This window comes from Rhododendron vialii, chromosome 10a (assembly GCF_030253575.1).
Source record: "Rhododendron vialii isolate Sample 1 chromosome 10a, ASM3025357v1".
Classification (NCBI taxonomy): domain Eukaryota; kingdom Viridiplantae; phylum Streptophyta; class Magnoliopsida; order Ericales; family Ericaceae; genus Rhododendron; species Rhododendron vialii.
Window position 1 is genome coordinate 4445064 of NC_080566.1, and position 8995 is coordinate 4454058.

General features: G+C 39.7%; 1 protein-coding gene across 4 annotated transcripts; it reads right to left on the reverse strand.

The window, feature by feature from the left end:
• Nucleotides 1–325: 325 nt before the first annotated feature.
• LOC131304739 (polypyrimidine tract-binding protein homolog 1-like) lies at nt 326–8268 on the reverse strand. 4 transcript variants are annotated; one of them, XM_058332081.1, is made up of 11 exons: nt 7684–8268; nt 7477–7558; nt 5290–5502; nt 4633–4695; nt 4463–4536; nt 4249–4344; nt 2416–2473; nt 2238–2342; nt 2074–2155; nt 1181–1293; nt 326–1005 (listed from the first exon to the last, which is right to left on the reverse strand). In XM_058332081.1, the coding sequence occupies exons 1-11, from the start codon at nt 7719–7721 to the stop codon at nt 598–600; spliced, it is 1332 nt and encodes a 443-aa protein (XP_058188064.1). In that variant the 5' UTR covers nt 7722–8268; the 3' UTR covers nt 326–597. The 4 variants fall into 4 exon arrangements, with proteins under 4 accessions (XP_058188064.1, XP_058188067.1, XP_058188063.1 ...); XM_058332084.1 differs by lacking the exon at nt 7477–7558 and having other exon boundaries at nt 1228–1293; XM_058332080.1 differs by lacking the exon at nt 7477–7558.
• Between the last annotated feature and the right edge of the window lie 727 nt (nt 8269–8995).

Sequence of the window (8995 nt, forward strand, 5' to 3'; positions counted from 1 at the left end):
TGAGCCGTCAAACCTCTAAAATAACGGGGACACTGAGTCAGAAAATATACAGGGGCCTGAGCCGTCAAACCTCCAATATTTTGTGGGATAAAACGATCTTTTATGTAACCAAGTGAGTCAGAATATACACTTTAGTATTAACTTTGTAACAGTTAGGCAACATGAAATACAGATAACCGACGGTGTTAAAAATGATCCTATAACTAGAGTCCGAACGTAATGGGCATAATAGTGTCTGAGAAATCACATGGATTCTCTAATAAGAGCAATTTAATTGTGGATGATCAAATTGAGGAAAAACAGACAATTTAAACAGCCCTAAGGATTTGATGAAATAGAACTTGGGAACTCTCTTAAGCCAGTTCAATTAATCACAAGAAGATGTGAAGAGAAAGTCAGAATATGAAAATTTACTGCCACATTCAGAGCTTGACGAAAAGAATACAAGTTGGCATCACACTATCAAAAAGTAAAGCAAGAGTGATGCTTAAACACAGGCACAGGGGAATTTTCATGAATTCCGAAAAAGAAAGAGTCGAGGGGGAAAACTAAAGCTACGATGGACACTCTCCAATGGAGAACTGATTGTACAACTTACTAACCATAGTAAGAAGGCTGGCCTGGACGTGAAGTGCCGCCGGGTCCTGCGTTGGGCTGATGCGAAGGCTGCGATACTCCTCGGGGACCCACAATGGGACCGATTTGGCCTGTTTGCATAGTGGGTGAGGAACCAGGAGGAGCTGATGCAGAGGCATATGCTGGTACAGAGGATGGTGCATATGTTTGGCCAGGAAATGTGCCTGGAGCTGACACAAAGGTTGGTCTTCCTGCCTGAATATTTGGGTCCCAGGAGGGACCTTGTCCCATGGGAGGTTGAGCAGCCGATGCAATACCACCACCAGAAAATTGATTCCCAGAAAACATTGGAGAGACCTGAGGATTCTGCCAACCATTGGAGAGGCTTGATTCTGGAACAGTGTAATCTCTGCTCTTGTCACAGTATGCCTAGAACAATAAATAAGTAATCAGATGCACGGAAACAGATTTCCATGGATAGTAAAATCAGTGGGCGGTTCATTCTGTGTCAAGAAGCATATCTTTTCTTGTAACCAAGTCTTCAAATCTTTTCCTCTTAAACTTTGGTCATGAATATTAAGTCAAAAACACGTATTTATTATACCTTTACATTGAGATCAGTATGACGAGAGTATGATAGATGAAGCTTACAACTGCCACCATCATATATGCAGTGTCCCTCCAAAGCTTCTTTGGCAACTGCTGCGGTTGAGACATCTGAGTAAAAAAATATAGTAATCAGTCAAAAGGATCCACTAAAATCATGTTATGAAATAAATGACTACCACAAGACGAAGAGAAGTACGCACACTTCAACAACCATAACAATGATCAGCAATAGCAATGGCTAATGCATACGTGTCTTCACACGACAAATGATTCGTACATACCAAAAACCAAGAGTAATGAAATTTTGGAGAAGGGTACTTAAAGGGAACCTAAAAAAAACAAGCAAGAACCAACAAGCCAGAAAGTTAAAGATGCTTGTCTAACAACTCAAACAATCGGGATAATACCTTGCCTTGTGCAAGAACTTTGATAAACCAAACACAGGAAATGAAGAGTGACTATAAAATTGGAAATGACAGGATACAACGGGAGTATGCATTTTTATTTTATAATTAAACTAACAAAAAGGAAAAAAAGGAAATAGTGTATACAGAGGTGGTTCTTTTGAAAAGATGGTGCGATAATTGAAGATCCTACAGTTGACAAATAATAGTTTATCTGACTGTAAAAATCTGTCAGCAAGATTTGAGTGCTTAATACACCCTAGAGTATCTGATCCTGCAAAGGTTGCACAGTTCAGAAGTTCAAAATCTGTAAGCAAGAGTGAACTGTTTAAAAGCTAATGGAGCTTATAATGCATCTTAGACCCTCCTATGCAAGACAAGAGTCACAAATCTAAACCGACGAACTACAACTTCCTATGAAAAGTAAGAACTATGTCATCACTTCTACGAAGCGTACATGGTGAAGTCTTCACTGGGGACCTACCAGGATACTGAATCAACGCTTGTGTTCCGCCATTCTTTTCAAATATAGCAATTTTCTGAACTGTGCCAAATGTAGCAAACACCTAACACAACCAAAATTATCAGCAAAGCAGAACAAATTAAATGCGCTTCATATGAAGGAAGTCATTCAGTACAATTCATCACCGTGTGAAGAACGTCCACAGTTACAGCATACTGCATATTTCCAATTGATGCAAGAAGCACATTACTCTCAGGTTCTTTTATCTTTCCATCAGGGCCTACCGCAGGCTGCAAGTTACTGCTTGTCAGCATTAGCTTAAACATTGCACATTACAGTGAAAATCGTAATGGAAGATTATACCTGAACAAAACCCTCAATAGCAGTAGAATTAACAGGAAGATATGGGTTTGTATAGTCCCTGTAAGATGAGCAAACAAATTCCATGTGTCAACAGTCAATAATAACAAAAATGGTATAAACCCAAGGGACATTAAATCTCAATCCAGATGAGGAAATTGCAATAAAAAAGAAAACAAGATGCGGAAATTTCGGAAACTTAAAGAATAACAGTCATTTCCTTAAAGGAGGAGAAACTTGTGATGCCAAATGGTTTAGTTTTTGTTTTCTGCTTTCATTTGCCGAAACTGCATTGAAAACTTGTTTGGCCAACTGTTTTCAACACTTGTTTTTAGGGATTGGAGAAGAACTCATATTTTAGAAAACATCAAAAACCATTTCCACTAAACAACATGAATAAGGTTTACAACCATGAGTGATTTTCAAAAAAAATCAGAAAAGTTTTATGGAAGAATGCTTTTGAGAACAGCAACCAAAAACTTAATAATTTTCAAAGGAGTCAGAAGAAATACATTGACAGCAGGGGAACTCATTGGAATAGAGGAAACCCTTTAAACTATTGATCAAGAATTGATCCCTACACAGCAACGGGAGGCAATTGGGACACCGTAGAGCCATTAGACTTTTCTATCTATACAACTAAGAGGGTTACAGTTTGTCTGCCCCCTAGGCAGTAGGGAGCACGGTAGAATATAGAAAAGGCTTCTGCGACAAAAAAAAAACCAATGTCATGATCCTTGTGAATAGAAATAAGACCAAAAGAAATTATTTGCATCGACTGCTACAACCGAGCAACTGTAACAACAAACCATATGAGCCTATGACAACTATGAACCCACTGAGACTTTGTATTAGACTGTCATGTCTACAACTATAAAATGGTCAAGTATCAAACAATTTTGATGATTCACAGTTAGCTCTCAAGAGTGGTAACTGGCCTTAACGGCTATTGGAAAAAAGAAGTTTATACTCAAATAATCATGTAAATAACTAAAATCTGACGATTGGACGAAGCGTGAGGCTTTCTTAAACGGCGGTTCCCAGAATAAATTTCATAAATTTCCATCCCGAGTGTAGGAGAATGCAGACTGACTCCTACAACAAGCATTACAAGTGACAATTCTCCAAGACACTGCAACTGCATACGAAAATGTTTAATCTAGGAAACAAACAACAAAATCAATCGGTTTGTGGAATAACCAGGATGAAAGATTATTGTTTTCCAAGGGATCTCATATCAGAACTCTGGAGTAGTTTTAGGTGCAGTGATCCTAAAATTTGCTTATGCAACTTGATTCAAAAACCTATAACAATGAATCATTTCATAAAAACATCGGATGTTTGCTCAACAAAGACATACAACCAGCACTACGCATCACTAATTCAAAGAACCATTAGAACAAAATGCAGATAGGAATTGAAGGTGTAACTGAACATGATTGTAAAGAGTGTTCAGTAAAACACAAAAAAGAGTTTTGGACTTAGAGAACAACCAAACAAATGAAACATAAGGTCTGTTTGGTTTCTATTAATCGTTTCATATGTATAAAGTATGACACATAATTAAGGAACTCAAAATTTGAACGACAAAAAAGTTACAGGAACCATTATCTCTACAATAAGATGAAGAAAATTACAAGAGGCCATGAAAAACACATCTGTGTTCTAGCTGCTCAGCTTCACTACTCCCTAATGAGAAAAATCACACACCCATTAGGAAGATTGCATTGCCACGATCAAAATCACAGAAGCGTAACGGTGCAACAACAAGACTTTAATGTAGCCAAATACATTGTTAGAAATATCAAACTAATGACCCGATAAATCCAATATTACCTGCTCCGATGGGATTGGAACTTAATATTCAGGTCTGTATGTGCAGAATATGAGATCCGCAAGTGGCATGAACTAACATGGTCCGGCAGCAAGTACCTGAAATTTACAACATAACAACCAAATATTCACTAATTGAGGACTCCCTATGCAAAATTAGCAATGCCAAAAAAGGAGGGATGTGCAGTGGGAAAAGCAAAAGAGAGGGGGAGCATGCCTAGGTATGCTTCTCCCATCCAATGCTTCTCTAGCTGAAGCAGCAGTATCAATGTCGCTGAATTGGATCAATGCCTGCCAATAGACAAAACAGAACAGATAATTAGAAAAAGCCCAGAAAGCCATTTTCAGTTACAACAATTTAAAAAAAAAAAAAAAATTCAATCACACCTGAAAACCTGCAGCCTTCTCAAAAGTAGCAATCTTGTGCACAAAGCCGAAAGCTGAGAATACCTGTGACAAATTGGCAACAGATTTAGAATGCCGTTAAAAAAAAGTGAATGAAGAACAAAATAGTTCTCCATAAAAAAAACCATGGCAGTCATTATGCTATCAATGTAATGGGACAAGAAATAGAATATCAACAGATCAGGTAAGTGCAGAATGACACCTGTATAGGTAAGCGTGAAGATAGACCATAGAAAGGAGTATGACTGTATGACGCACATGACAATATATCCAGACTGTGTCCAACAAAACAATCTAAATGAGAACCATAATCATCTGTGATTTAACTGATTTCAAACAAAAGGGATGCACAACGTAATAATGTAACTCATGCTAAAGCTAAAGATACTGCCAGAAGTTTGGCAATGAATCCTAAGTAAAAAGTAAAAGAAGCTGAAGAAACAATCTGGGCAGGAAAAAGGTTCTGAGAAGAAAGGATCTGCTTGACAGAAAAAAAAATTAATCTCGAAAAAGGTAACTATTTCAGCAGCTCCATCGACTTGGATCATAAGATCATTAGGAGAAAACAAGCTGTTTAATGGGAGTATCTGATAACAACCAATCTACCAAGGCAATAAGTTACGGCCCAAGGGTACTTACCAAGTGAATAACATCAATACTGACATCACCAGCTTCAACTCCCTCGATGGTTACCAGCAATACATTTCCCGGAACATCTCCTGGACCTTTGGCGTTGTTGACAATTTCATGTCTATTAGAATATTGAATGTACACATGTTTCCCACGGACCTGTGCTGGCTCTGAAGACGAAGCATAGTATGTAACCATGTTAATGGCCTGATTTAGATCTACCTGCAACACAGAAATAACGTGTTGCTTCTGTCATTGAGGTTCCTCCAAATAAAAATGAGAGAGAGGCAAAAGCATGAATCCAGGCTATAAAGCAAATCTAGTATACTGCAACATGTTCCAATGAAAGTTCCAGTCCTACACCAACTAGCTTATACTTATACAGTCCACATGCAAAGTCCACAACTCCAATATCATTGAAAACCTTGCAAATTGAAGTCACCAACATTCAATTCCACCAAATATTAGTATCCCTGAGTTTCAGTACCAGAACCGATCCAAAAATCACAGCTCCACAACCATTATGAATTGTTAAGGCCCCATAGTGTATGTTTGGTCCATCTTAAGGCGTATTACGAGTTACAGCACTAGGATTTGGTAGGTTTCACCTGTATCTCATTTGGAACAAAAGATCTTTATAAATTTGTTCATAAGCGACCATAACCTCTATTTTAAGTGTCTAAAACAAACTAAAACCCCTGATTTTGTAAAGTTGGAGCCAAAACATGGGTATTGATTGCTATTAGGGAGACTAGTAGGTAAAAGAAAGTTCGCAACTCATAAATGTCCACCATAACCACGATAAGCACGACCAATCTTGGTTTCAAACTGCATGACCGAAAAACCTATCTACTCAACAGAAGGTTTTGACAAGTAAATAAACTTAAGCAATTGCATCGCCACGGAAACAAGCTTGTCCATTTATACAAGTGTATGTATCCTATATCGATACCAAAAACAGGTGTTGTGATCCCAAGAACATGCTTTCCATTCCTTCCCTCCGATCAACGACGATTACTCAAGTAACCCGAAGGAGTTGCCTTGTGCTAAGCCTCGGAGATGATAGTTTCACACCTATAGTAGCGCCGTGTGGCTAAAACCATAGTAGTACAAATGAAAATAATGTTCACCAATTGTACACGAAGCGTGATTGGAGCATTCTGTTGGGTTTTGTGAAGCCTGATTTGGTCTGATTTGCCTTCGCTACCTATTCAGGTTCAACCTACAGTAATTGATAATGCAAACTCTACGATATAAGTACTTGTTATACGAGCCAATGTAACTTGTAACCTTCATTCTCCATTTGATGCATAGCTGAAACTGGTTTGAGCTGTGGATATACTCAACTACATAGTTGGGGAACCACGTAAAAATTGCAGTATCTTGCATTCTCTGTTTCGTTTCTTGATTGGTCTTTGCTCGTTATGTGTTTGTTGGTTTGGCTGATTTCTCAGCACATTCATGTAAACCCAGTGCGATAAGGGCAGCATTAAGGAAAAAAAAATTAACAAATGCCCCAGACGTTAAACCTTGTGCATAATGGATTGTAGGACTGCTCCCGGATAAGTCGGTCCGTCGGGCCCTACCGAGTTAGCAAAAAACTTTCATACAAATGTAACACATGGCATACCTGCCTCAATAAAGAGTGAAAATTTTGGATGGGACCCTACATTAAGGCAATCCAGAAACACATATTTAGTTCATTAATTTGTACTAATAACCGCCCTAAACTTATTGTTATAAGATCATGCACCTGATTTATAGTTATGTATTGCCTAAAGAGCGGTATTAACAAATAACAACTCCCCATCAACAACATAGGCATCCCAAAACCAAATAGAAAGTACTGAAACATCTACTTTTTGATAACTCAGGTTTTCAGCCAGCATACGCACACCTTGACTAATGGCCAATCTCACTGTTCACTAGAGGGGCCCAATTAAAGCTGGGATAAAGCCCCGTACGACTGGCCCCAAAGGAGTTGATAGTGTTAAGTTGCCAGTTGTCCCAAAAGCTTAAGCTGTTAGGAAATGGACCCAAAAAATCAAAATCAAGCTATCTAACATGCTCCCTCACGTGCAACCCTGTCTTGCACGTGGAGATGTGAATATTCATAGATACAGTGAAACAGAATACGAAGGGGAGATACAGAGCAAACGGGGAACAAACGCAGACAGAGAGACTTGAACCCAATACCTCTCTCAACCAGAGCTCTGATACCATGTTAACTAGCCACGTCCCCAACATTGTATATGAAGCTATATAGGCGGTATCGAACCTAAGGTATTAGGGGACTTTAGTAAACATCTATGAGATCATTAAACAATCGATGGTAGGAAAAAAAAGAAGACATAATTCACCAAAGTTAGGGGTAAAGAAGATTAGATGGAGAGATATACTCACGAATTCAACAAATGCCTGGTTGCGATTGGCACCGACATTAGACTTGGTGTTGACGATCTTTCCAAAGGGCTTGCAGACCTCGACGAGCTCCTCTTCGGTGCACTCCCAGGGCAGGTTGCGCAGGTGGAGGACCTTCGACGGCGTCTGCGTGTACCGGAACTGAGGCTGCCCCGACGTTGACATCGGCCCGATTCGTTAGGGTTATAATTCAGGACCGAATCGATCCGGTTTTGCGGTTGGAAAATGGAAGAATTTCTAAGGGGCTCTGTCTGGGTTGGGAAAAGGGGCGGAGGAGGTGGTAGCGGTGGCGGGGAGAGAGGTGGTTGGGTGATCTCGGGGAGGGTGATAGTGTTGTACTGTCCTATGAACGACCTAATTTCCGTGAGTTGCTATGGTGGGTCATTATACAGTGGGGCCAAATCTATTTTCGTAATAAAAAATTCAATCCGATCATCTCCGATTATGCATCGATCAGTACTCGATTCATGTGAATTTTGACATAGTTCGTCTTCTTGACAAGCTCTCGGAGATGAATGTTTTCGATCGTGGAGAAAACCTGGAATGAGATCACAATCAGACAAATACGCGATGGTACTTGTTTCGAAGCACCTCCCAGGTTCAAATTGCGAGGTTTGGATAAGTGCAGACCGACATCGTTTTGACTGACTAACCTCGAGTCTGCGAATTGCAGATTTCTGATGGGTGCCAGTACAAAGAGTTGGTAAGCATGACATCACTTTGTGGTAGGATCCATACTATTTCAACCACTATGAAGGAGGATAATGTTCACCATCTTTTAAGGAGGGTGAACAAAATTGCACTCAGTACGAGCAACTAACCCGAACACCAGTTATCGTCCATGTGTCGTACCTTCGAGTTCCAGTGACACTGCTTCCACCTCTCAGCTCTTCATCACTAAAGCTTTCGTCTTGTGGCCATATACCAGAGTCCACGATGCCAATGATTATATTATCAGCAAATCCCGTGTCTGGCAGAGGCCGCTGTCCACATTGAGATGTAGAAAGCCTGGTGATCGGGAGGTATGGAGATGGATGGTTGCTTGGTCCTCCATGACTGCTGTGACGCCTGGCATGCTGGCAATAAAATCAGCTTTCTCCCTTAGTCAACAATGTTGCAAAGCCTCCCAAGGCCTCGTAGCTATAGAAAATTCGAGCATTTAACCACTCTACTTCATTAGAAAGCAAAGAGATTGTTGAATGATGATTCACAAAAATTACATAATTTGAGGAGCTAATCCCAGCAATGGAGTTCACAACCAACATGAAAAATGCAAAACAAAAAACAATTTGAG

Coding starts and splice junctions, on each gene's coding strand:
- LOC131304739 (XM_058332080.1), bottom strand. CDS start 7,866: ATGTCAACGTCGGGGCAGCCTCAGTTCCGGTACACGCAGACGCCGTCG. Junction 2,474..4,248: donor TTCCAATCCCATCGGAGCAG/GTAATATTGGAT, acceptor CTCATCTTACAG/GGACTATACAAACCCATATC. Junction 2,156..2,237: donor CTGTGGACGTTCTTCACACG/GTGATGAATTGT, acceptor TGGTTGTGTTAG/GTGTTTGCTACATTTGGCAC.